This window comes from Vulpes lagopus, chromosome 14, assembly GCF_018345385.1.
Source record: "Vulpes lagopus strain Blue_001 chromosome 14, ASM1834538v1, whole genome shotgun sequence".
Taxonomy (NCBI): Eukaryota; Metazoa; Chordata; class Mammalia; order Carnivora; family Canidae; genus Vulpes; species Vulpes lagopus.
In genome coordinates this window covers 28,923,948-28,950,976 of record NC_054837.1, presented here as the reverse complement: position 1 = coordinate 28,950,976, position 27,029 = coordinate 28,923,948, and the positions used below count along the sequence as shown (strand labels likewise).

General features: G+C 42.4%; 2 protein-coding genes across 16 annotated transcripts in view; one reads left to right on the top strand and one right to left on the bottom strand.

Annotated features, from left to right (window-relative positions):
* KDM2B (lysine demethylase 2B) overlaps positions 1-4,547 on the top strand; it is a 124,172-nt gene extending 119,625 nt beyond the window's left edge. For all 12 annotated transcript variants that reach the window (XM_041728627.1, XM_041728625.1, XM_041728626.1 and 9 more), the window contains one exon: positions 3,672-4,547. In XM_041728627.1, the coding sequence (XP_041584561.1) occupies positions 3,672-3,853 (182 nt within the window). In that variant the 3' untranslated portion in view covers positions 3,854-4,547. The remainder of the gene's footprint in view (positions 1-3,671) is intronic.
* On the bottom strand, positions 2,355-26,777 carry RNF34 (ring finger protein 34). 4 transcript variants are annotated; one of them, XM_041728629.1, is made up of 8 exons: positions 26,653-26,777; positions 15,588-15,806; positions 14,085-14,492; positions 12,473-12,574; positions 11,819-12,020; positions 9,608-9,739; positions 5,444-5,658; positions 2,355-2,375 (listed from the first exon to the last, which is right to left on the bottom strand). In XM_041728629.1, the coding sequence occupies exons 1-8, from the start codon at positions 26,656-26,658 to the stop codon at positions 2,370-2,372; spliced, it is 1,290 nt and encodes a 429-aa protein (XP_041584563.1). In that variant the 5' UTR covers positions 26,659-26,777; the 3' UTR covers positions 2,355-2,369. The 4 variants fall into 4 exon arrangements, with proteins under 4 accessions (XP_041584563.1, XP_041584564.1, XP_041584562.1 ...); XM_041728630.1 differs by lacking the exon at positions 2,355-2,375 and having other exon boundaries at positions 4,934-5,658; positions 15,710-15,806; positions 26,653-26,751; XM_041728628.1 differs by lacking the exon at positions 2,355-2,375 and having other exon boundaries at positions 4,938-5,658.
* Between the last annotated feature and the right edge of the window lie 252 nt (positions 26,778-27,029).

Genomic DNA, 27,029 nt, shown 5'->3' with positions numbered 1-27,029 from the left:
CTTCCACACAGCAAGCCTCTGTTGCTATTTCTTGATTTTCTTTTTCCACTTGGGCATTCTGTATTTATTAGCTTGCTGTGGACTAGAGGATTACTACTCTTACGTCTTCTCCCCCCAGTTGTTTTTTTGTTTTGTTTTTGTTTTTAAGATTTTATTTACTTGACAGCACAAGCAGGGGCTGTGGCAGGCAGAGGGAGAAGCTGAGCAGGGAGCCCAATGCAGAGCTCAATCCCAGGACCCTGACATAAAGGCAGACAACCAACTGAGCCCCCCAGGCACCCCTCCCCCCTTATCTTTTCAATTCATAGTTAAGTCTACTGTCCACTGTTGAGCTAAATAAATAGTGTATTATATTTCCCTTATTGCACACCTTTTTTTTTTCCCTGGAATTAATAATAATTGCCTCTTTTTTGTTTAGTCTCTAAGGAGATTCTGCAACAGACTTGAATTACTGTTCTATCCCCACACAAACCCCTCTGGCCTGACAAGTTTTTGTAGGAGCCCTCCATTCTGGCCAGCCTTCCTCCCAGTTTCCACTATCATCGGAGAAATCTTCTTGGTGTGTGTCTTGTGTAGGGTCCCCACTGTCCTTGATCTCACATTCTTTTCTTGCCTCTGATTTCACAGAGGACATTTAGACTTTGTATGTCCAAAAACTTTTCTTTTCCCTCGCATTTAATTGAGAGCTTAACTGGCTCTGGGAACCATGTTGTTTCAGAAAGTGGGAGGTGTTGCTCCTTTTTCTTTGCCTTCTAGTCCAATCGGAACCATTTGATTCTTCATCTTTCAGTGAATATTTTCTCTAATCAGAAGTTTGTTAGGACATTTTCTTTGTTTCTAGTTTTCTTTCATTTTTGATGAGCCTTGGTTTGAATCTTTTTTTTCCCACCCACATTCATATGAGCCCTTTCAGTCTAGAAACAAATGTCCTGGGGGATCCTTGGGTGGCTCAGCAGTTTGGCACCTGCCTTCGGCCTGGGGTGTGGTTCTGGGGTCCCAGGATTGAGTCCCACATTGGCTCCCTGCGTGGGGACTGCTTCTCCCTCTGTGTTTCTGCCTCTTGCTCTGAGTCTCTCATGAATAAATAAAATAAAAATAAAATCTTAAAAAAGAAAAAGAAACAAATGTCCTTTAGCTCTGGGAAATTTCCTTGAATTAATTTCCTTTTTTTCTGTTTTGTATTTACTAGTGCTCCTTTTTTTTCTTTTTTCCTCCTGTTTTCCACCTTTGTGTCATCTTTTGTCTCACTTTTCTGGGAGTTTTATTCCACCTTACCACACAATTCATACAGTGGTTTTGTTTTGTTTAGATTCATCTAGAGCAAGCAGGGGGAGCAGCAGAGGGAGAGAAACAAGCAGACTCCTCCCCACTGAGCATTTAAATTAAATCCTGGAATGTTCAAAGATTTTTGACACGGTGCCACAACCACGTAGTGGGTAAAAGATATTAACTCAAAATTATTTAGACCTAAACATCGGAGCTAAAACTATGAAACTCTTAGAAGGAAATGGGAAAGTCTTTATGACTTTGAATTTGTGTTTTTTTTTTTTTTTAATTTTTAAGATTTTATTAGACACAGAGAAGCGAGAGAACACAGGCAGGGGAAGCAGAGGGAGAGGGAAAGGTAGACTCCTGTGCAGGAGTCTGATGTGGGGCTTGATCCAGGACCCTGGGACCATGACCTGAGCCAAAGATAGATGCTCACCCAACTCAGAAGCACCCCCCCCCCTTTTTTTTTTTAAAGATTTTATTTATTCATGAGAGAGAGAGGCGAGACACAGGCTCCATTCAGGGAGCCCAACATCGGGCTCGATCTCAGGACCCTGGGATCATAACTGGAACTGAAGGCAGATACTTAACTGAGCGACACAAGGCGGCCCTGAATTTGTCAATGGTTTCTTAAATACAACACCAAAAGAAAACAACAAAAAGACTGAACTAAATCAAAGTTAAAAAGATTTGGCCAGGACACCTGGGTGGCTCAGTGGTTGAGTGCCTTCAGCTCAGGGTGTGATCCTGGGGTCCCACGATCAGGATGCAGTCCCACACTGGGCTCCCCACAGGAACCCTGCTTCTTTTCCTGCCTATGTCTCTGTCTCTCTTGAATAAATAAAATCTTAAAAAAACAAAACAAAAAAAAAAAAACACATTTGTGCCAAAGACATTAATCAAGGGAGTAGAAACACAAAACACATTTGCTAATCAATTGTAGTCTCTTGGTCTATATGACCTTAATGCCAGTAATACATGCTGTGGCTTTGTAGTGAGTTTTGAAGTCCTAAGTGTGAGTCCTCCGATTTTGTTTTCTAGACCTAGCTTTGGCAATTCAGGATCTCTTCTACTTGTACATGAATCTTAGATGGATATTTCTATTTCTGCCAAAAAAAAAAAAAAAAAAAAGCTATTGGTATTTTATAGCAACCATGTTGAATCTGTAGATTGCTTTTTGAGTAGTCAATGACATTTTAACACTATTAAGTCTTCCCTGAACGTGGAATAGCTCTCCATTCCGTATCTTTAAATTCTCGCAGCACTTTTTTTTAGTTTTCAGTGTACAAGGTCATGTCACTTTGTTGATTAAACTTATTCCTAAGTATTTTATTATTTCTGATACTACTGCAGGTGGAATTAATTTTCTGATTGTTCTTTGCTAGTATATAAAAATGCAACTGATTTTTGTGTGTTTGTTTTCTATTCTGACCTTATTTACTTCTCTATGCCACCTCCAAACCTGGGACTAGGGTAAAACAGGCCTAGTGTCAACCTCATGAGTCTTACAGTTTGCCTGCACTGTTTTCATTCCCACTCACCTGAGTGAAAAAAAAAAAAGTGCAGATACTAGTGATGACAAACAGAGGCCTCAGGCTGAATGTCACTGAGATGAGGGAATTTGGCCTAGAGGAGGGAACGCTGAGCCTCAGTTGGATGCTAACTGGCCTTGAAGCCAGTCGACTATGGATTTAGTTCCAAAACTGGGTATGGCAAAGTACATGTTGAGTATGTGGTAGAAGAGGATGTCTGTAAGTGAGAGCATGATGGATTCTGAATTCTGGCTTCACTTGCTGTAGCCAGAATCTTGCCAGCCCCTTGTAGCACCTTGGTCTTCTGCGTGGATTTCCAGCAAACATTTAATAAGGGGACGCACAGGCATGCTGTGCCTCGCTTGAAAGCACTGGTGCCCACATGAGGGAAAAGGATCCCAAGATGACCATACAGATGTTCTCACCTCACCGTTTGCTTCCCACTGATCTGAAGAGAGTAAGCAGATAAGTGCACAATACGTTGATCAGGAGGTATTTATCAACAATAAACTAGGTGGGAAAAGCAAGGTATTTAATATATTGTGTGATCCTATCTTTGTTAACATAGACAGGAGACCTATTTATGTGAGAATATAAACATATAAAGAGGCAAGGGTAAGCTTCTAAGTGATTTCACTTGGAAGTCTGAAGGCTTTTCAGGCATACATTAACCTTTATAACTGGTAGATGGAAGCATTCCCAATTTAAAGAGAGCCTTCCAGCAGGTACGGTTTTCCCTAGGGCACCAGGGGCTGGAATATGCCCCAGGGGCCTGGCATGTTCTTCCTTGCTCTGAGCTGGGGTTTTGGGGGAGGGGGGCTTTCAGCCTCTACAGTTCCTGCACCTCACATGGTCTCCTCCTCCCTGCAGACTGCAATAAGGTTACTGACCAGTGCCTGTCCTTCTTCAAACGCTGTGGAAATATCTGTCATATTGACCTGAGGTACTGCAAGCAAGTTACCAAGGAAGGCTGTGAGCAGTTCATAGCTGAAATGTCTGTGAGCGTCCAGTTTGGGCAAGTGGAAGAAAAACTCCTGCAGAAGCTGAGTTAGTCCAAGGACAAGTATGTAAATAAGGGGTGGGTGGGGGAGGGGTCGTGGCTGGGGAGGGGAAACAACTTTACAAAAATTAGGGCTTTTATTTTCAAATTGGAACTTGAAGCGACAGACCACACGATTCCATTTTGCAAGACTTGCAGAAGGAGAAACCATTCTCCCACATGTTCGGGGGATGAGTGAACCGGACACTTCCCTTTGGTCTCTGAATTAGAACTGCACTGCTTTCTGGACCATTTCTAAGGCGGCCTTTACCAAGAAGACATTCCTGCTGGAGAGAAAGATGGACTTTGAAGAAATTCTCTTACTAAAGCATGAGCTTAGAAGTTTTTGTTGGTGGTGGTGTTTTTGTTTTGGACACCTCATTCCTTGCTACTCCAGGGGTTGGTGTCAACATACAGTGGACCACACACCACATCTGCTGCCGTCGTGATATTTTTTGTTTGTTTGGTTTTGTTACATCTTACATTATGCAGAAATATTTTTGTACAAATTGTTTAAAAGTTATTTATGCAAGGTTTGAATGCATACCTGTGTTTTTATTGTTTTGAGATTGCCAACTTCCCTGGTTTCCTTAAGGTAGGAGAGAACTTAACCTGTATTTCATCGTCACAAATAATCCATCTACACATGTGCCCAGATACGGCAAAGCAGGTGAAGACCTTCCAATTAAAAGCATGTTTAACTGGAAGCTGAGAGCCTGCTTTGTCCATCAAGAATTACATAAGCATGTGGATATATGTTATAGTCGAAGTAAGACACTCTGCCAAGTTTCCTCTGTATAGAATTTACCCATTTCTCAAAATTTAAAAATTCAGACTTCAGCCTTTGCACTCAGGAGGGTTTTGCGCCAGCATGAGCTCTTGTACTCTACACAGATCTAATTTATACAGTGGGTCAAGAAGTAGAATAAATGATCCAACATAGCCTTTCTTTTCCTTTTTTCTCTCCTTTGAAGTGAGTTGAGTTCTCGTTCAAGGTTTATAACATGGCTATTTCCTAGTTGTAAAGTTATGCCTTCATAAGTGCCATTGTTGTAAGGTGGTGTTTTCCTAGACTTTTCCCTGACGCGGTTTTACCTTTGTTGAATTTGTATAAACAATTGTACAAAAAAAAAGCACTCTTGGCCTTGGAGAGTTTTTGTTCTAGGAGTGGATTAGAAATTTGAGAAGTCCAGGGATCCCTGGGTGGTGCAGCGGTTTACCGCCTGCCTTTGGCCCAGGGCGCGATCCTGGAGACCCGGGATCAAATCCCACGTCAGGCTCCCAGTGCATGGAGCCTGCTTCTCTCTCTGCCTATGTCTGTCTGTCTGTCTCTCTCTCTCTCTCTCTCTCTGACTATCATAAATAAAAAAAAAAATAAAAAAATAAAAAGAAATTTGAGAAGTCCAGAAGCCGTAGTCTCAACATTGGTATAAAGAACATCTCTTACTCATCAGAGCAATGCAGCGGCCCCATGGTACACGGCGTCCCGTCTTCACAGAGCACGGTTACTTAAGGGAGAAGTAGTTAGTGGGAGAGTGGCGCCACCCCTCTGGCCATGAGTGGGGATTTGATACAAACCACCTCAAGGGGCGAGGTAGCTTACCTGAGTGGGTGCCTCTGACCACAGCTGTATGAAATACCTTCCGTGGTCACTTGGTGTTGCCACTGCCACAGGGGAGTGGGCAGGGGATGTCTGTTTCCTCAACCTCTCCCTGGAGGCAGCTCCTGAAGGCTGCATGCTGCACACGGGAGTCTTGGGCCGGGGCAGCTGGAGGCAGTTGGTTGTGAGGTGATGTCTCCAGCTGGTAGACACAGAAACTGGGGAGAAGTCATTTTAGATCACAGAATTTTTTAACAATAGGGTACTGCAACCTTATACTCCCATATAGAAAGGACTGCTTTAGTGAAGCTGAAAATGGGAGAAGCTAATCCACCTTCCTCTTTTTTTTTTTTTTTTGCCATGAAATGGTTTTAGATCCTGCCCAGCCAGTCTCATGCATCCTATTAGTTTAAACCCAGAGATCCTTTGACTCAAATTGGAGACATATGCAGCTGTTGTACCCCAGAATTTAACTCAGGAAATACACTTTACAAAGGTAAGATTAGTTTAAAAAAAGAACCCATAAAGATTTTATTAGAGAGCAAGAGCATGAGCCAAAAGGGGGGATCGCAGAGAGGGAGAAGCAGACCTCTCATTGAGCAGGAAGCCTGTTGCAGGGCTCGATCCCAAGACCCCGAGATCACAACCTGAGCTGAAGGCAGATACTTAACTGAATGAGCCATCCAGGGGCCCCAACAACTATGGTTTATTTATAAAAATGCGGCTTACCTTTGTAAGCCTGTTCATCGTGGAGCGCCCCCCCAGACACCAGCCTGAGCTCTTTGAACTTTCAAATAAGCCTTACCCTGGAGACGCCTGGGTGGCTTAGTGGTTGAGCACCTACCCCTGGCTCAGGGTGTGATCCACGGTCTGTGGATCGAGTCCCACATCGGGCTCCCTGCCTGGAGCGTGCTTCTCCCTCTGCCTACATCTCTGCCTTTCTTTCTTTCATGAATGAATGGATAGAATATTTAAAAAAAAAAAAAAAGCCTTACCCTGATGTCCACTAAAGGCCTCCTCTTCTTTAGGAATTGCTTTAAGGATAACAATGCTCTCCAGGTGAACTCCTGGGGTCAGAGGGCCTTGTTACTCCTGTAACGTTTCCAGGAGTACACAGGTCTGCCAAGAGGAGGCGGAGAGGGCTTCGAGGACCGGGGAGCCAAAGCTACTATAGGGACATGCCTCATATGCAATCCTATGCGACCATTGCAGGTCAGTGGCCTGCCTCAAACCTGGAGTGTGGTTGCATAGGAGTTCCCCCGCATGTACTGAACAAACCAATCAAGGTTATACACCAGTACAGTTTATACACAGACCTGTCATTTTTAAAAATGAGGTGTAGATGAGGCCATCCTGAGCTAAATGCTTGCAGGTAGTTGCTCTGAGTCCACAGACCATAACTGATGAAGCAAAAAAAAGGACCATAAACCAGAGGCTGTGCTTTTTCGATTAGATCACAGCTTCCTAACCCAGAAAAGCTCCATCCCGGCTTCCTCTAGGGAACTGAGGCTTCCAAAGGATAAACACCATGGCACATCCAAAGCATCAGATGCCAGAGGATATGAGGATAGGGGTGAGGAACAGCATTGTATTCCACTGTACACCTTCAGAGTCTTACCTATATATTACCTATTCAAAAAATCAAAAGCAGCAGAGCATGCCACTAGAAAATGCACATTGCAGGGGAAATGTCTGCCCTCTTCCAAACCAGTTAGTACCTTTGGTTATTTGGTTATTTTAGTCATCAAACCTCTCAGGCTAAAAATTTCTTTTGGCTACTCACTAAACCTGGATTAATTCAAAACACTGTCTTTAAAAAAAAAAAAATACACCTTTGAGTTTTTGTTCTCTTGCTATAAACAAGTATCTGAGACCACTTCTTTAAATCCAAGAAGAAACACCAAACAAGCTGATTGAAGCTGAGACAATGTACAAATAAATCTCAATTTTCTAACTTAAGACAAACCAGCACCTGCCACTCAGCTTCTATTTCAGTGTGTTCACTATCACTTGCTGGCCTGGATTTGAAGACTTCTTGCCACCAAATTAGCAATTTGTGGACAAGATTGCAGTTTTGGAGTTTACAGTCTCACAAGAGGTACAGACAGGGTAAGTGCTCCTAAAGCTTCAGCAGGGATTCGGTTTTATTGCTTCTGCAGCAACGATCTGCTCAGGCTGCTTACTGTGAACTGTGGCCAACACCCATCCCGGGCGCTGTAGGCAAACAGGAGAGGTTATTTGAAATATCCACGAGGCCTGGGTTTGTAGGTTTTGACCCTTAAAACCAGAAGAGGTGGGAAGGCATGCTTTTCTCCACAAGGCAAACTTTCTCTCCTAGTCCAGGGGTGGACTGTCTGCCTCCCTTGCTATAATCATCAGATGTGTGACCAACTTATGGATCCTGAGCACTAAAAAGGCATGTGTGCTACCCACTGTAGAATCAAAAAATAAAATGAACAGGACTCAGTTCAGAAGTTAGGCATTTCTTAAAAACATACCTACACAGCCTACCAGTGGGAATGAGTCCACAGTTGGGTTTCAACCAAACACCACCCTGGCTGGAGTTAGTTAGATGTGAAAGAAAAGCAATTTCAGATCATTCATGTCCCAGGAACCATTCTGCATGAGCCCATGTCAGGTTTCTCATTTGCTGGGTGGTAGCAGAAGAGTTAAGAAAACATCAGCGTCAGAGCCAGGTTCACATTCTGACGTTTGCCACTAACTTTTTAAAGTATCAGGTATTATCACTTTTTTTGGTAACAGCTGTATTAAGAAATAGTCACATATGAAATAATCCACCCACTTTGTAAGTAATCTCTACCCCCCAACTTGGGCTTGAACTCAACAACCCTGAGATCAGAATAATATGCTCTTCTGACTGAGCCAGCCAAGGGTCTCAGCCACTTTCTAAGACTTCAGACAAATTCTTTAATTTCCCAGAGGTTCCCCATCTGTGAAGCAAGGCAACAGCAGTTTCAGAATGCTGGAGAACTAGAAAGCCCCCAGCATAATACTTGGTCACAATAAACAGCAAATCAATAGTTAAGCTAGTGGTACACATCAGCAGCCAGGAAGGGTGCTGGATCAGATGCAGATACCCATTCATGCTATACCCAAGTAAATTAGGAACTAAGTAGGACAATGTAAGCAAAAGCATTTTTTAAAATCTAATTTTATTCCTAAAGTTAAATTAGCTAGCGGTAGCACTGAAAATACACTTTCACTATACAAAACAGTGTAAACTGGTTCAACATTAAGAATTTAACACACACACTTCTCTAATGAAAGCAGCTAGATGCAGCCCTTGCTCTAAAAAGCTGTACCTGAACAGAAATGGACATGTTAAGTCTAAGGCCCTGGCAGTTGACTACAGAATGTCAGTTGTTCCCAATTATGTTTAAACGCAGAAATAGCAACAATGTGGAAACTTACATTCATCAAATAGTAGCATTTAAAATATACATGACTAATAAAGTGAACATTCAGAGGGGCCACTGCTCAGTGTGTACCATGTTGGCCACTTGTGGACAGTGATCTCATCCAAGAGAACAGAAGTTTCAAACATCTGAGTAGTTTAAGTTAAAAATAGGATGAAGGAGAAATAGAGAACAGGATAAATGTTCTCCGGAGAGAGCAGTAGCTGATGCTGTGAGCAGTCTGCCTTCATCAGCAATCAGTGATCACAGATGTGGGATGAAGCCCCGCAGAACCTGGGAAATGGCGTGTCCCCAAGCTGGCAGGCACATGGCACATACCAACATTGCCACAACTTAGGATGAATCTTTCTGTCCCCCGGTTAGTAGTGAAAATAATTTTTAAAAATAGTTTCAGGGGATCCCTGGGTGGCTCAGCGGTTTAGCGCCTGCCTTTGGCCCAGGGTGCGATCCTGGAGTCCCGGGATCGAGTCCCACGTCGGGCTCCTGGCATGGAGCCTGCTTCTCCCTCCTCCTGTGTCTCTGCCTCTCTATCATAAATAAATGAATAAATAAATCTTTAAAAAAAAAAAAAAGTTTCAGCCTTTGAACAGGAAGTTTCCAGGCACTCCTGTATATTGAAATGTCTGAGATCGAGCTTGGGGGCGAGTGTCCTGTCGGGAAGAACCTGGGCTTCAGGACTTGAACACGTGCACGGCGCGCACCACATACTGCCGGCAGATGGGACACTCACTCATGCGCTTGCCACACTTGGTGCAGGTGACCATGTGCCCGCACTCAAGCAGGACACAGTCAATGACAGCATCCATGCAGATACGGCACAAGCGATCATCTTCCTCATCCTGCAGCTGCAGTCGCTCACCATCTGAAAGGCAACAGAGAGCTGGGGCTGTGGACACAGTGCTGCCTGATTGCGGGGGGGGGGGGGGGGGTGTGTGTGCCCTCAGCAGTCATCTGGAGAGACCACGGCAGGCCCCAGATAAACCCGGTATCGTGAAAGAAATAATCCAGCTTCTCTGCACTTCCATTCCCTCCACTAGCAATGGCAGTAGTAATAATGCCTATACCTTGTAGAGTCTTGTGAATACATGAGAAATGCTTAGCTTAGGGCCAGGTATGAAGTGCCCACAAATATTAGCTACTTAGTTCTATTTTATAGCTGTAATTCAAAGTTCTTGTGAGAAGAACAGATTACTACTGTAAGTGAAAATAAAGAGAGCTAAGGTTTTCTCTATACACGGGCCTCAGAGAACATGACTGGAATTTCCCACCCAACTGTGTGGCCTTGGGAAAAGTCAGTCTCCAGAGCTTCATCTCAGTAGGAAGAACTTTATTTCCACACTGATAGAAAAGTTCTGAAGAGTCATACATCAAGTAGCCTGTACTTGGGGGAAAAACAGTTGGAGTCTAACTGCAAACAGACCGGCTATCCTGGCTCTAAGGCCCACCCAGATTTAGGTTCTGAGAAAATCTAAGCTCTGTATAAGAAAGGTGGTGAATGAGTTTAAAAGTTCACCTCAGCCTGAGATTTGGCTCCAGAGCTAAAGATACTGAGGCTTCCTTTTCTCTGGGCGGATCTACAGGGGATCGATGGGAATATATCACGATTATAGTTAGAAAGAACAGGAATTCACTATTGAAGGGCCAGTAGTCTCTGGATTTAAGAGAATAATGCCATTTCAAAAGATTCTTGTAAACCAGGGGAAGAAAGGATTCATGGGATAAGACAATTGATGAGCCAGTGGAGAAGATCCTAGAGGGCTCTTGAGTAAATCAGAGTCTAGGCTTTGGTCCCCTCCCCTGCATGGAAGTTTCCTTCCAACAGTCACAAGTTCTGAGCATAAAGCAGAGGAGCCAGGGTTTATCAAGGCTATTAGGTAAGGCTATAGAGGTGAATATCTCAATCTAAGTGACTGAAGACAATCAAAGTAGGGAAGATTCCAACTGTACTCATTTTGAGTATTCCACAAGTCTGGAGGTTGAACCAGGGAGAGAGTAAGCAGTGAGGTAACTGAGAAAGGTACTTTGGCAAATGTGTATGTCATGGCCTCCTCTACCATAAACTCCCGGAGGCTGGGAATGGCTATGCATGACCAGCACGCACTGTACACGCTTGGCATTTACACTTATTAAATAAACGGATTTCTCCCCTCACTACCAGAATGCCATTTCCCAGCCACAGCCTGGGACCTCTGAAGGCTCTGAGGCTTAAGATTCTTGTATCTACCCTTGTGGCCTCATCTTAGGAAATAGGTATGCCAAAATACTTCCCGCATATTCAGGCATAAAGCTGTTTACCAATAATTGCTGCATTATAACCAGATTGAAGGGGAAAAAAAAAACAAACCTCACGATGATAAAAGTTAGTGGGAAGATTGTTTAGATAGGAACATATTTGTCAGTCTAAACACCACTGAAATCTTCTTTCTTGCCTATAAATGCTCTATGGCTTGGCCCTGTTACCGACTAAGGATTTCTGCTCCATGCCTTATCAATAAATAGTTTCAGAATTCTTAACTTCAACTTTTCCCAACTTCCAGAGAAACCTAATACTCGATGCTAAGAACTACTTAACATCTTGGCTCTAGGTAATTTTTTTTTTTTTGCAGTTAGGATTTAAAAGCTACAATTGAGATAACCAAAGTATTGGCCTGCCAGGTTAGTGAGAAAACATGCGTTTTTATAGAGACAAGGGAGTGCATTAGAGTTCTAACAAATTATGGCAAAGAAAACCAGACTCAACAAATGACCTAACTCACTTGCAATGGTGGTCTCAGAGCCAACATCACATAATAAACTTACTAATTAACAAGTTCATACCTCTAATTCACTCAATAAAAGGATAGTTTTGTGAAAAATTTTGACCTCATTGTGATAGAAACAACCCAATTTTTAAAAGACTAAAGAAGGACAGTATGGGGGAAGAAAGAAAAAGGAAACCTACATGACTTTTGGTTTTCTTCATTCTCTTTGTATAACCGGTTTACTTTCTCTACCAGCTCCCATTTTTCACAACAGCCAGAATAGTTGACAAAATTCCGAGCCAGGATTTCCTTCAGCTGGCGCACGCTCATTCCTTCCACATCTTCTAGGCTTGATAGGTCAGATAGTGAAGCTCTTACTCGCTTCTCAGAGAGGCCAGGAGTCTGCAATCACAGAGGGCTTCCATCAGCTCTGTTCGTGCAAAGGCAGACCTCTCAGAGCAAGGGAAACTGCATGTTCCCCTTGTCCTCTAGTCACTATGAGCCTTGGATATTCTGCCCAGACTTCTAATCATTTTTTTTTAAGATTTTATTTATTTATTCATGGAGAGACACAGAGAGAAAGGCAGAGACACAGGCAGAGGGAGAAGCAGTCTCCCCAAGGGGAGCCTGATGCAGGACTTGTTCCCAGAAACCTGGGATCACGCCCTGAGCTAAAGGCAGGCACTCAGCCACTGAGCTGCCCAGGCATCTTTCATCAGTTCTTGAAGTGTTTTCTATATTATGCTACATTCAAACCAGGAGAAACATCCAGCACTAACCTAGTGAAAGTCCACATAGGCACTCTCCCTGCCTGCCAGGTTGACATGTTAAGGGAATTTTATAGGAGCACTCACCCGCTCCTCCAAGTTTTCTTCATCGTCATCATCCTCATCATCTTCATCATCATCTTCATCATCCTCCTCTTCTGTGTTGGCTGAAGCTATTTCACTTTGTACCTACACACATAATTGATCTGATTAGGTCAGGAATCATATTTTCCTAACAGTATCAACTCTGTCAATATTGAACCCTGGAGAAAACCCTTCCATAGATCTTTCCCAAGAATGTCCCTAGTACCTGGCATACTCCACAATGACCTTGGATCTGGAGTGCTGCCGCCCCTCTCAAAGAGCTGGGCCCCCCACGATTTCATAAATTTACCTTTCCTAAAGTTATCTCAAAAGCCAAATTCCTATGTGTGGGTGAATTTATAACATCTAACCATAGTATTAACTCCCTGAGAAGGTCCCATCATGAAATGTCAAAGCCACAGCTGTCAATGCATGCAACTACCCTGCCTCATCATCAAAGGACCTGTGGAAGGCTGGTCTAACTGGAGCCTCTAAGATACAGATAGAAGCTAAAAGCTCTAAGTTCAGCCCAAGCGTCACAGGCAATTGATTTGAAAGACACCAATCCTACTACATCATACTTAGACATTCTGATTCTCAAGAATGCTTTCTAGACTTCTTCATTGACGGCTAATGCTAGCTCTAGTTTTTAGAAACTCAACAATCAGAGTTACTCTTTAGGAAAAACAGAAAGACCTTCGAAGATCTTCGACTTGGGTTATGTACCTTCTTTCGTGTCTTTCTCTTCAGACTCTACATTGACCATAGCTCTATAATAGTCTAGGTCAGTTCCCAATTTCAAATATTCCACCCCACTGGTTCACAAGCAACACACTGCAGTATCCAAAGACCCACATGTTCCAAGAGGGGTCATATACCCAAAAGTGGCACAAAAGGCAGATGTATCTTGTGTTTGCATCATTGTTATATCAGCTTTCATTTGGGAAAAGAGTAACTCCTAGGTTGGACTTCTTTAATTTATGACTAGAAGGCAACTAGACCAGATTTCCCTCTGCTTTTAACTGCTTCAGTGAAGAGAATTAAATGTGGAGAGAACTCCTCAAAACAATCTATTCAGCATTTCAGAATCATTCACCTATACAAACTGATTTATTACAAGCTTTTGAATGTTATTCAATCAGGATGCCCAAGGACCTCACTGAGACAATATTGTGCCCCGGCATTTCTTTAAAATTAGTAATCATATTCTTTGATTAATTCAGATGGCTTTTTCCCATTATCTAAATCAGAATTAGAACAATTTTATTGTAGCAAGGCAATTGGACATTAGGGTAACTTACACTATTGTGTCCATGGTCACTGACAAATAATCTTGCAAATATTTACACACTACTTTTCATAGTCATTAATTCAATAGTATTTACCTTAAAGGAAACTGAAGTAACTAGAATCAAGAGACTAATGGGCTTCAGACAGTTGACTTTGTGGCTACCCTGCACCCAGGCTCAGAGACTCATAGCAAGAGAGCCTACATGCACAGAATTCAGCAGCGTTTGGAACCTCTACTCCCGCTGGGGGTCATGAAGCCCTAAAGGCCCCATGATATATGGCCAACTAGAGGTGCCAGGCCCTTGGTGTAATTATACCCTCATACCTGTGCCAGAACTCCAGATCCCAAGATCTGGTCTCCACCCATAAAGTCTCCCTGAAATGAAGACACGGTAGCAGAAGGGGCTGTATGGTTTGAAAAAAATGAATGTGCAAAAAAGCTAGAACTCTGGGATCGTGAGGAATTCAGGCTGCTTGTGTCCAGGTCATCCTCAGAGCCCAGCCCATGGTGGCAGAGTACTAAATCTACCAAGTCTTCTTTCTCTCGACAGGTATCAATTGGGATGTTTCGAAGAATGAGATATTGCCGGAGATCCTTGACTTTTAGTCGCATTAACTGAGGGCGCTGAAAGGCCGTCTCTTGTAATAAGTGACATGTGGAACATCTACGGAGATTTTCTTGTAAGACTGAACAAACGGAGCAAAAATCCTTCTTGCAGTCGCAACATACATGCTAAAGAAACAGCAAGAAAAGAAGCAGTTAATGATAGCCAGATACAAGCATGCGTTTTCTTTCTGCCTTGTATTAAAATTCAATTTTAGTTCTTATGAAGTCTCCCATGGCACCCAACTACCCTCACAGCCATGCTTGTGTTCCAAAAGCCATGAAAATCAAAACACTCACTACTGAGGCAGTTTGGATTCACAGAAGTTCAATATAGCCCTTTAAGAAAAACATACACTCTTGTGTTAATGAATTAAAACCTTTCCACCCCTTGATACAAACATGTAATTAGAACAGAGATGACTTGAACCACATGGAGCAGAAAGCACAACCACAAACTCTTCCTACTCTTTCCCTACGTGAACAATTTCCCCATTTAAAGAGAAGTTGGGGGGAGTGGGCTGGGGAGAACACAGAGAAAGAGGCAATTCACCTCTCAAGGTCATTCAAATTGAATAGAAGATCTCTCTCTTGTGGTAATCTGTACCTTACCGAGCCTTAATCACACTCAAAGCCACTGCACTAGCAAAGCTTAAAGTAGACATGAAGATGTGGTCCTTTCTGCTTGCTGCATTATTCCCACAAGCTAATACCTTGCTCCTGACATATTTCAGATGACTAAACTGATGATGATCAAAGACTGTGAGATGGCCTTACAATATGATGGCACTCAGAAAAAATGACTTTGTCTTTGAGAAAATAACAGCCCAAATGTTTTATGCTGAATCTCTACACAGTTATCTTATACTAATTTCTTCAATTGAGTTAAGAATGTGGGTAGGGATACATTTTTTGAAACTTGAGATCAGTTATAGTAAATTATCTCTGATCAAAACTGTAGACTAATTAAATCTCTTACCTCTACAACATAAGCATAATGAGATAGAATCAAAGTATACAGAGCTCAGAAGACAAGATCCCTGAGCAACATGAGAACAACTTGTCAGAAAACTTAAGCAGTAATACGGTCCCTTCAACTGAGTACTTTTCTAAATGGGAAATAGTTAATAAGAATTGTGGGTAATTTTAATAAAAAATTATTCATTAGCATTAACATATAATCAAGAAATGTGTCCTTTGTATATAACATTTCATCCAACTCACCTTCTTTCTAAAGACTGAAAAGGAAAGTCCACAGGCTTTGCAAACTATATTAGGCCCCTCCATAGGTACTGATGGGTAAGTGGAAAAATCAGAATTTGGTGCAAATCTGAATGGACCGGTACCTCCTGCAAATCCTGACTGCTGGCCCCTGACAGCTCCAGTTCCCATGACTTCATTCAGCAGCCCACAGCATGAAGCCCACATAGACGTGGCACCCGCCTGGAAAGAACACAGGTAAAGACCATAGTTTAACGCTGAGTGGAGGGGATCCCTGAGTGGCTCAGGGGGTTTAGTGCCTGTCTTCAGCCTGGGGCGCGGTCCTGGAGTCCCAGGATTGAGTCCCATGTCGGGCTCCCTGCATGGAGTCTGCTTCTCCCTCTGCCTGTGTCTCTGCCTCTCTCACTGTGTCTCTCATGATTAAATAAATAAAATCATAAATAAATAAATAAATAAATAAAATAAAGCTGAGTAGAACCTGTGCTCTCCGGGAATCTCAAGGAACACCATTCTGTAGATATACATTTGCCCTAAATAACTTTGAGATTATTCCTTTAACTGAGGTAAATTAATGTAGAATGAATTTTAGGTGTACAATTCAATATATTCTATTCAATATATTCAATATATACTACCAAGATATCACAAGTCTAGCTACCATCCATCATTCAACTGAGCCCCTCCACCCATTTCACCTACCCTCTTAGTAACCAGCAAGCTGTTCTAAGAGTTTATTCATTTTTAAATTCCACATATAAGTAACATCATATAGTATTGTCTGTCTTTGTCCATTCATCTAATGGACACTTAGATTATTTTCAGATCTTCATAATTATGAATAATGCTGCAGTGAACAGGGGAGGGAGGCATAGAACTTTTTGTTTTTTGTGGGTTTTTTTTTTTTTTTTTGGCATAGAACTTGCACTAATTGACATTCCCACCAATGGTTCTCTTTGCTCCATATCCTTGCTAACATGTATTGTCTTTTTTATGATAGCCATTCTAATAGATATGGGAGGATATCTCACTGTGGTTTTGAGAGATTATTTTTTGAAGCATCAAAATTTTAAGCTCTGGAAAGATAAATTTTTGGTATTTTCAAAGAATATTTGGCAATGGGGAAACCATGACATCGTTAAACAAAAGTAAACGATACAGTTATGAACCTAATTTTGTTTTAAAAAAAAAAAAAAATCCACAAGGCAGCCCGGGTGGCTCAGTGATTTAGCGCCACCTTCGGCCCAGGTTGTGATCCAGGAGACCCGGGATCGAGTCCCACGTTGGGCTGCCCAAGCTATAGGTTTTTAACGTATCTTATATAAATTTGAGTTTTTCTCTACTTTCCAAGCTCTTCAGAAACAAATACATTACTGTGACATTAAAAAAAAATATTTTTAAAAGGCAGTGATTGTGATCCTGTCTTTTCAAACTGAAAATACTAAACAGGGGCACCTAGGTGGCTTAGTGGTTGAGCATAAGCCTTTGGCTCAGGTTGTGATCCCAGGGTCCCAGGATTGAGTCCCACATCAAGCTCCCCGTAGGGAGCCTGCTTCTCCCTCTGCCTAGGTCTCTGCCTCTCTCTCTGTGTCTCTCATGAATAAATAAAATCTTAAAACAAAAAGCACTTAAAAAAATACTAAACTATTTCTGATGACTGGATAACCACCACAATCTTCTAGGGCGTAAGGGCTATTTGTCACTCTACTAAATGGCCTGAAATTAATGTACTGCCTTTTGTTTTTTTTTTCCTCTGGTCTCTTCCCTGTGAGGCACCACTGCTCACATTATACTCTACTCACCTCCAACAACCTCTTTCTTACTGCAGACACAGAAACCTAATAACCAAGCTTGTCAGACTTGTATGTGAAAATATATTTTCAATGAGGACTCGGTACTTTCCCATGCAAAAATATAAAAGCTATAGCACTTGGAATCAATGAACTTTTACCCCTTGTCCTAATTCTTTTTATTTTATTTTATTTTATTTATTTATTCATGAGAATACACAGAGAGGAGAGAAAGAAGCAGAGACACAGGCAGAGGGAGAAGCAGGCTCCATGCAGGGAGCCCGATGTGGGACTCGATCCTGGGTCTCCAGGATCACACCCCGGGCTGAAGGCGGCGCTAAACCGCTGAGCCACCGGGGCTGCCCCCTTGTCCTAATTCTTAAGCACATTCTAGACTCTAGATAATGTAATAGGTAATAAGAGTCCAGGTAGGTGAGATGTGATTAGTTAAAATGGCAACATAGTTCCATATTTTATTATCTAACTCTAGCAAACACTATTTGTCCAATAAGCTCTTTAAAAAAAGTTTTTTTTTAAAACAACTTTAAAAGGCTATTTAGAATACTATAGAAGAATCATGCTATTCTTGCTACTTCCCACACATAATATGCTATTTAAATATAGGGAAAGGAGAAGGTAAAAGCAATAAGAAACCACAATACACAGTTCAAACGTCTCAAGTATCAGGATCACTGACTTGAGTATTAAATAGCTGCACACCCTATAATTCTAGAGAAACAGTGATGCCTTTAAAAGTCAAGTTAAATTGTAATTAATAGTTCATATCTTTAAATAAATATATACCTCAGAACTCTGGAGCCATGATATGTTTAAACATAAAAGCATGAAAATCTAGATGAAGTTCATTTAAAGTGAGTGTTCTTTTTTGTGGTGAGCACAGCATAATATATAGATGTGTCAAGTCATTATGTTGTACATATGAAGCTAAGGTAACATTGTATGTTAACTACAATAAAATTTTTTAAAAATAAATTTTTAAATTTCTCAGAGGAACACGTGACTCTGGGTCTCAGGGTCATAAATTCGAGCCCCACATTAGGCCAGAGATTACTTTAAAACAGACACTTGAGTGGCTCAGTGGTTGAGTATCTGCCTTCGGCTCAGGGCGTGATCCTGGAGTCTTGGGATCGAGTCTGAAGCATCAGATTTTTTTTTTTTAAGATTTTGTATTTTTTTAAAGTAATCTCTACCCCTAACAAGGGGCTCGAACTCATGACCCAGAGTCCAAGAGTTACATGCTCCACCAACTGAGCCAAGCAGGTGCCCCCAGAATTTTTTTAAAGTTCCTCCACGTGGGGATCCCTGGGTGGCTCTGCGGTTTGGTGCCTGCCTTCGGCCCAGGGCATAATCCTGGAGTCCCAGGATCCAGTCCCACATCGGGCTCCCCACATGGAGCCTGCTTCTTCCTCTGCCTGTGTCTCTGCCTCTCTCTCAAATAAATAAAATCTTAAAAAAAAAAAAAAGTTCCCCCACGTGATTTGAATTACAGTGGAGGATAAAAGGTTAACAATTCCTCAGTTTAGGTGCTCTCTTCTTCCTGCCTACACGGTTTTAGATGGAAAACCACTCTCAGCAGAGCGCTGAGAGAAGAGAGAAGAGGCTGTGGTTACTTCTAAAGCTTGTGCCTCTTGAGTTCCAGGACCAAGACTTCAGCCAAACACTCCTTACAACCTGTCGACAATTTTTCCCCACAGGAGTAGGACATGTATCTAGTGTTTCCTCTCCCTCTGTGGTCTGCCCTAATCCCTCCAGAAAGGCTCAGCTGAGTTTTTTAACAATCTCGTCTGAATCTTAAATTAGTTCCTTTCCACATACCGGCCTGGAACTTTTGATGAAATTGGTACCTGCCTTCATTTTTACTTTGTTCCCTCATTTTATTTACTCTTTGCTTTCTGGTCCCGACTTTTTATTTAAGTTATTCCTCTGTATGTCTTGTGTGAAATCTCCAATACTAGGAGGAAGACAGTGATTTCTGGGTTAAAGACAGTCATTGTTCAAACTATTTTTGTCCTTCTTCACTTCCAAGTTGAAGAACCCACTCAGAAGATGAATCTCAGGATGCCTGGGTGGCTCGGCAATTGAGCGTCTGCCTTTGGCTCAGGGCATGATCCTGAAGTTTCAGGATCGAGCCCCACATCAGGCTCCCTGCATGAAGCCTGCTTCTCCCTCTGCCTATGCTTCTGCTTCTGTCTCTCATGAATAAGTAAATAAATAAATCTTTAAAAAAAAAAAAAAAAAAAAAGGATAATTCTCCCAGGCCTGATTAGGCTCCCATTTCCTTGCCTCCCCTTTTGTATGTTTCATCTTCCAGTACTTTCCCATTAAGTCCACATTTCCTAATTTTTTTTCTGCATGTCCCCTCAGGGCACAGGCATCCCTACCTCAAATCATCACCTTTACATTCACCTAATAATGCCTGATGTGTCCTATACCAATATTTCCCCTCTCAACTGTCCACATTTTGTTGCTACTTGATATAACAGTCCCAATTTTCAAGTGGTAGAATCTATAAAAGCAATTAGGGAACTGTTTCAGAAAGCACTGTCCCAACAGTTTACTGAATGTGGGTTGTTGAAGGGGAGAGTCCTTGGAGAACAAGCATGCCAACCGATCCTCTGAGCTTTTGACTCTGCCTCTATTTCCTTGAAGTCTAGTTACTGTATCTCATAAGGTAATAGCCAAAAAGCCTTTCCCCTTTGCATTCTTTCCTTTAAAAGCTTTAAATTTAGGGATCCCTGGGTGGCTTGGCAGTTAAGCGCCTGCCTTCGGCCTGGGGCATGATTCTGGAGTCCTGCATGGAGCCTGCTTCTCCCTCTGCCTGTGTCTCTGCCCCTCTCTCTCTGTGTCTCTCATGAATAAATAAATAAAATCTTTAAAAAGAAAAAGCTATAAATTTAGAGACCCAGGTTCATGTTCTATTTTCCCCACCCTTTTAGATCTTCCACTAGTTTAAGCAGCCTGCATTCCCTTATCTTTTATTCACTCATTGTTCGTTCACCTTTTGGTAGTAAGACTGAAGCATATTTTCCAAACTACTTCATTGCCTCCTAGATTTTCTGAGCAAACCTAACTCCTAGACAGTACACAAGGTACAGCCCTTTGGCTTTTAAATTTGTAGTAAATTGAGTTGTTGCTCTGTCCTGATATCATAAAGGTGTGCTCTTTATGCAAGGGTCACCATCTTGTGTTAAAAAAACAAAAACAAAAACAAAAAACTATCCTTCCATGAAAGAGGCCAAAGTCTGAATCTTTGAAAACTATAGCTATGATCTGGGTTTACGTGACTAACAATTCTTTTTTTTTTTTTTTTTTTTATTTATTTATTTATGATAGTCGCACAGAGAGAGAGAGAGAGGCAGAAACACAGGCAGAGGGAGAAGCAGGCTCCACGCACCGGGAGCCTGATGTGGGACTCGATCCCGGGTCTCCAGGATCGCGTCCTGGGCCAAAGGCAGGCGCCAAACCGCTGCGCCACCCAGGGATCCCCGTGACTAACAATTCTAAAGGCTACTTGGGATCATGACTGACAGCAGGACTCTACAGGCTAAACCACATGAATCCAAGAGGTTGGAAGGAACAATCTGTAAAGATGGCTACACTTCCTAACTTGACCATAAATATAGTTAAATAATGGAGAGTAACTAAATAAGGCAACTATCTACCCATGCCTGGCACAAAACTAACTTAGGGAATTCAGGTGTGATTGCAGTTTATTTTCTACCCACCAATGACTAGTGAAAATAAATGATTTTCATAATGAGCTAATCTCTTTCCTACGTGCCTGAGGCCAAAATTGTTCCTGAATAGTCATGTGACATCACCTGCCCGGCTTATACTAGCTAAGGTATCACATTAAAAACATACATGGCCTGTGGTAAAAAATAAAATTCTAAAGCCTCCTGTCTAGACTGGCTCAGACATCTAGATCTCCTTATGTTATTCCGGTATCCAATGCCAGTTCTTAGGTTTTTTCCAAAGCCAGTGCACCAAGACTTTAGGGGAACAGTAACTATCTTTTTTCTACTCCCAGTTTGGAACTAATTAAGAAATAATACAAACAGTAAATGTTTGTTTTACTTCTACCAATCCGAATGCATGCCTTTAGCTCTATAGCCCATTGGTCTTAATAACAGACCATTAGCAAAGATGACCTATAGCGGCTTACCATTTAGTTGACCAAAATGCTATCACCCATAGGAAGACAGATCTGGGAAGGTCCCAGAAAGTACTGTTTTGGCTCCTGTGCTAAAACTCACCAACATAAAAGCTCTTCTTTCTATGGTAGCATGAAGACTGAAAGTATTTGTCCTATATTGTTCCCTCCTAGAGGATGATTTAGAAAGTCTCTCCCCTCTGTAGGAATATAAAGGAGGGAAGGGGAGTGTATTCACAAACCTGAACAATTTGCATGCGAGTGGGACTGAGTTTCCACTGCTGTGACATTTATTTTCATGATACACCAGCAATTTTACAAGCACTCTCTCAGATTCCTCAGTCAGATTCATACAATATAAGTTCATTCTGAATCACCGTTTCAGTCAACAAAAGCAAAAGAAAATATGTTGTTTCTTTGCGAGCAATAGCAGTGTTAATTCTGGCACAGAGCCAGGGTTTATTTTCCTTTTTTACAGATTTTATTATTTTTTTATTCATGAGAGAGAGAAAGGCAGAGACATAGCAACATAGGCAGAGGGAGAAGCAGGCTACTCGCAAGAAGCCTGTTGCCAGGACTGAACCCCGGATCCAGGGTTGGGGGGGGATTTAACATTCTTTTAGATTCCCTGGGGAGCAAACAATTCCAAAGTGCTCAATTAAAAAGTCTGCTACAAACTTTGAATCCTATTCACCACATCAAGATGTGATCACTTTTAATGATCCCACAAAATATTATAGTAACCAGGCAAACTAGAATGAGTAATAAGAAAAGCCATGCTGGTTTCCACAAAAATTAAATGACAGTCAATGAGAAAGTTGATGGATTCGCAAACAGCAGGGAATAACCATATTCTAAATCATTTGTTTTGTTTGTTTTTAAGTAAGTTCCACACCCAACATGGGGTCTGAACTCAAGACTCTGAGATAAGAGTTGCATGCTCTACCGAGTCAGGTAGGTGCCCCTATACAATTTCCTTTGATTAAAATAGGTAAAGAGCAATAATAAATAATGCCACCTCATAAGAGTTGCTTGCCATAACTCTAAATTAAATATAATATTTTAAATTTGGATAAACAAATCTCCAAATTTCAAATTCAAGAATATTAATTTTCTTGGATGTTGTATGAAGCTAAGACCAGGCAGGAATTCATTTCTTTCACTAATGAAAGTTTCCTTGGAGTATTCATTCACCACAGGTGTTATTTTCAACTCCAAACAACTTTGTTTGCTAAAACTCAATGTCCTTGTGTTAAACAACATGAAAAGGTGTTTCAAAACTTAGCACCACTGATAAAAGAATGAGTTTATAGTTTTTTTTTAAGATTTTATTTATTTATTCATTCATAGAGATGCAGAGAGAGAGAGAGTAGCAGAGACACAGGCAGAGGGAGAAGCAGGCACCATGCAGAGAGCCCAACGTGGGACTCGATCCATGGTCCCCAGGATCAACTCGATCCATGGTCCCCAGGATCAACGCCCTGGGCTGCAGGTGGCGTGAAACCGCCGCGCCACCAGGGCTGCCCGAGTTTATAGTTTAAATTTCAATTAGGTTAAACTTTCCTACAAAATTTAGGACTAGCACAAGAAACAAAGCAAAGCAGAAGAAACAGTTGAGATGATTATCAAAAATCTTTAACCTATTTAAAGCCACTTGAGAAGCATGTGCTCCTTAAAATGTGAAAGCATTTTTATTCAAACTGCTGCTTCAACTGAAATAAAATTTCCGAGAAACTCTACCTTTTAAATTACCAAATAATCAGACTGTATACCACAAAGGAGGAAATTCTACATCCTAAATTCTTTCTCTCATACTATTTGGACACTAAGCAGACTGCAAAAACAGATGATCTTAAAAATATTTATTTTTAGGCAAGAAATTTCACCAAATTGATAGATATTTACAGTAAGGTGTTCTGGAGATCATAGATATATTACCTTCCTCATATTTGGATTTTGTTTTTTTTTTTTTAATAGTATACTTGATCCTTAGCATCACTCCTCCATTCTTCAGAGAAGGGAAAAAACAAAAAGGAGGGGCGCCTGGGTGGCTCAGCAGATTAAGCAGATAAGGGTTAAGCAACTGCCTTCCAGCTCAGGTCAGGATCCCAAGGTCCTGGAATAGAGCCCTGCAAAGGGGCTTCCTGCTCAGTGGGGAGCCTGCTTCTCCCTTTCCCTCTGCCATTCCTCCTGCTTGAACTCTGATGAGCGCTCTCTGGCAAATAAAAAAATAAAATCTTAAAAAAATGAAAAGGAAATTATATCCAACAGATTACTTTCTCCTTAATTTCTCATTTTGAGTTTGAAAAAATGAGCATGATTTGTACAACCAGGGGTGAGATCAACATAAAATGGAAAAACAGTGAGGATTAAATAAAATTAATACAGGACACCAAATTGGATTTTTAAACCCCTTAGAGGGAATTATTTAGGTGCTACTCTAAGGTTAAACAGTTACTTGAATCTTTGAGAGGTAACACTTCAAAACATCAGCTTCTAAACAAACAAGTCAAAGGAAGAAAGTAAATACCCGGGACGCCTGGGTGGCTCAGCGGTTGAGCGCCTGCCTTTGGCTCAGGGTGTGATCCTGGAGCTCCAGAATCCAAGTCCCCACATCAGGCTCCCTGCATGGGACCTGCTTCTCCCTCGGCCTATGTCTCTCATGAATAATTTTTTTTTAAATTTTTAAAAAGAAAGTAAATACCCATTCCCTACATACTAAAATCAGCTACTCCTGGGTTTGAGCAAAGATGTAATTTTCCGATTGTTAACTCTCAAAAGTTATTTTAATCCCACGGAAGGAAGTACTTGGTTCAATGAATATTCACATTAGAATTCCATGGCATCAAGAATCACTGACTCTGGGCAGCATGGATGGCTCAGCGATTGAGCGTCTGCCTTTGGCTCAGGGCGTGATCCTGGAGTTCCAAGACCAGAGTCCCACGTCAGGCTCCCTGCATGAAGCCTGATTCTCCCTCTGCCTGTGTCTGCCTCTCTCTGTCTCTCATAAATAAATAAAATCTTAAAACAAAAAATCACTGACCCTGCCCAGAAATCTACAGGTGAGCATAATCCAAAATTAATTTCAATTTTAAATAAAGTTAAATAATAAACAGCCCAAATCCTGAATTTCATGAATCTACTTTCCACAAAAACATAAATGAAAAGCAGCTATCAAAAAAAAGAAAAAGAAAAGAAAAGCAGCTATCTTCCTAACACAGTCCTCTTGTACAGACTGATGTCTATTTAGGTCCATCTGTTTGCTTCATAAAATATGTATCTTTTCTACATCTTCAACTACCACAAAACTGTTTCTAAAATGTCTACTCAGGGCCCCTGGGTGGCTCAGCTGGTTAAGCGCTGCCTTTGGCTCAGGTCAAGATCCCATGGTCCTGAGATGGAGCCATGAGTTGTTGGGCTCCCTGCTCAGAGAAGCCTGCTTTGCCCTCTGCCCCTCCCTGTCCCACTTGTGCTCTCTCTCAAATAACTACTTAAAAAAGAAAGTCAACTCAGAAAGCAGTTTCTTCCACTTAAATTGATTTTAAAGAACTTAAAAATTTCAATCCTGGACCCATCCCTACTTCTCTCCTACATCTAGTTCACTGATGGGTCACAAATTTAATACTACTCAAGATACCGACTTTCTTTGAGGCCATATATATGTATATATACATACATATATATACGTATGTCTGCGTGTGTATATGTGTATATACATATATATGTATATATATGCTTTATTTCTGAATCTTAACATAGCAAGATGATGTTTTCAGGAAAGCTAGTTTTAGATATTTTAATATTTAATATCTTCATACTTTAACACACAGTTCAAAAAGTTACCTATTTCCAAAACTCTTGTTTCCGGAGGCCAGAAATACCCTTCCTTGCTCCTGAGCGATTTGTTTTTGATACCTTACATTACATTCTGCTTTGTAATGTAGTTACCTGAGAATATTTTTTTCTTTTGATTGGTAAACTCCTAAAAGGTAGAATTGCAATTTCAATTACTCCAACTCAGCAAGTCTCCCTCTTTACTAACCCATAGGAAACGTTCAAGAAAATACCTGCGGAGTTTCTCTAGCCACTTGACACTATCAATTTTCCATAGCAAATTTTTGGGAGCTTTGTGAAGGTACAGATTTAAGCTAGCAGTTCACTTTTACTTCCCTTATCCACAACAAGCACGCTTCTCCATAGGGATTGATGAAATCGTCTAGGTCTGAAAGAGTAACAATCACCTTATGACTCACCCCACTTGGTTTGAATTCAGCATATGAATCAACACATGAATTGACTGTTGTACACAGAGCTCTTTAGAACTCTCAGACATCAAGTTGAGAAAACCAGCCCCCAAAAGTAGGCCAGAATCAACCCTCCCCCCTTTTCTTAAACTTCTCAGTCACTGATGCTCCCACGCTCTCGCACCCACCTTGAAGAATTCAAGCTGTCAAATTACTTGCTGCGTACCTAGTGGCGACGGAGACACATCTAGTTTGCTAGCGCTCTAGGTCACGGCCCCAATGATAAGCTTAGGAAGAAATCCTTCAGAAGGGTGGGATCCCCGCCCCGAGGCGTTTCCTAACCTGTTAGTTAGCCTAGCCCCAGCCTCACGACTTCCCGCACTACTCCTTTTCCCTCCGTTCTGCAGTCTCTGTCCTGCGACAGTCCCGGAGTGTTCCCGACATCTGGGTTAGTTCAAGGACTCGGGCCGGGAGGGGTCACGCTGTGGGCAAAAGGCACCGAGGGCTGAAGCGGGAACTAGGGGGTCCGCCTCAGGCCCCCGAGGAGGCGGACAGGGCTAGGAGCAAAGACGGGCCCACCACGCTTAAAGGCGGCGTGGGGGGGAGGGGGGCGGCGCCCGGCTTCTCCCCCCCGCCTTCCCCCAGGCTCGCTGAAGGGAGGGCTGTGGGAGATGGAGAGGTCCCGGATCCCAGGATCTCCGCTCTGGGCCGGTTAGGGCCCGGACGCCGGCCCGGGACGTCCCTCAGCGGAGCTTTCCGAGGTGCCGGCGGGGTGAACCGCTGAGGCTAAAGGAAGGCACTTCAGGCGCCCCGGCCAGTTGGGAGAGGCGAAGAGGAACTGCCCGGCCCCACTGGCCCCTCACCTTCATGGCCGCGACCGCCGCGTCTCGGTCGGCTCTGCCGGGGAACTAAGCACCATACCAGCCCTTCGCACAGCCGCCCTCCTGCCTTCTAGGCGGCGACTACGGCGCCTCTTGTGGCGACCGAGCGTCCCGACGTAAGAGGCGTAGTCACGCCCGCCTCGCGCCCCCAGGAAGAGCGCGGAGCGGCGGCCGAGCCGGCCAATCCGGAGCCAACGCTCTGGGGGTTGGTCACCAGAGCCAATGAGGAGGCGGGGATGGGGCGGGGCCTCTGGCCTGCCGGGTAGGCGGAGGAAGACTCCGTTCCGGCCGGCGCGGAGATGGGCGGGCCTGGGCGTGGCGGCAGGGTCCGCTGGCGCTGATTTCTTGGTGGTTCGTTG

What these genes read in the sequence shown, in the direction of transcription:
- RNF34 (XM_041728628.1), bottom strand. An exon ending in TTTCAGTCTTTAGAAAGAAG is followed by an intron (nt 14,493 to 15,587) that starts GTGAGTTGGATG and finishes CTGTTTCTTTAG; the next exon opens with CATGTATGTTGCGACTGCAA. An exon ending in AAGAAAACTTGGAGGAGCGG is followed by an intron (nt 12,021 to 12,472) that starts GTGAGTGCTCCT and finishes CTGTGATTGCAG; the next exon opens with ACTCCTGGCCTCTCTGAGAA.